Source organism: Neophocaena asiaeorientalis, unplaced genomic scaffold (assembly GCF_003031525.2).
Source record: "Neophocaena asiaeorientalis asiaeorientalis breed wild unplaced genomic scaffold, Neophocaena_asiaeorientalis_V1.1 scaffold694, whole genome shotgun sequence".
Classification (NCBI taxonomy): Eukaryota; Metazoa; Chordata; class Mammalia; order Artiodactyla; family Phocoenidae; genus Neophocaena; species Neophocaena asiaeorientalis.
In genome coordinates this window covers 362,211-362,617 of record NW_020174226.1, presented here as the reverse complement: position 1 = coordinate 362,617, position 407 = coordinate 362,211, and the positions used below count along the sequence as shown (strand labels likewise).

General features: G+C 60.0%; 1 protein-coding gene across 1 annotated transcript in view; it reads left to right on the top strand.

Annotated features, from left to right (window-relative positions):
• GARIN5B (golgi associated RAB2 interactor family member 5B) overlaps positions 1-196 on the top strand; it is a 6,050-nt gene extending 5,854 nt beyond the window's left edge. Inside the window, 1 exon segment of the mRNA XM_024755206.1 lies at positions 78-196. Coding sequence (XP_024610974.1) covers positions 78-105 — 28 coding nt within the window. The 3' untranslated portion in view covers positions 106-196.
• Positions 197-407: the final 211 nt, after the last annotated feature.

Sequence of the window (407 nt, the reverse complement as noted above, 5' to 3'; positions counted from 1 at the left end):
TCAGCATGTATTTATTGAGCAGTTACTACTCTCTCCCTGCCGATCCCCCAAAGCCCTCTCTGGCTTTCTCTCTGCAGCATGCACGGTTCCCAGCGGCCTCAATAGCGGGATGCGGGGGACTCAACCTCAGTCGCCGAAGTGTCCAGAGGAGCCCAGCGGGGCCAGGTAGCCCCTGAACCCTGCAGATCAGCCTTATACCTAGCGCTGGCGTCCAGGAGCCCGGACTCCACCCTGTCTCTTTCCTCTTCCTCACAGGCCCCTAGGTGTTGTGCCCCTCTACTGTAAGAATCAGGGTGCTGAAAAGGCTGGGCGGGGATGCTCCTTCTCCGGTAGAGACCAGAGCTATCTATATCTTTATATATTGGGGGGGCGGGGGGCGGGTCGAGGGAGAGCCCGCGTGGTGGCCC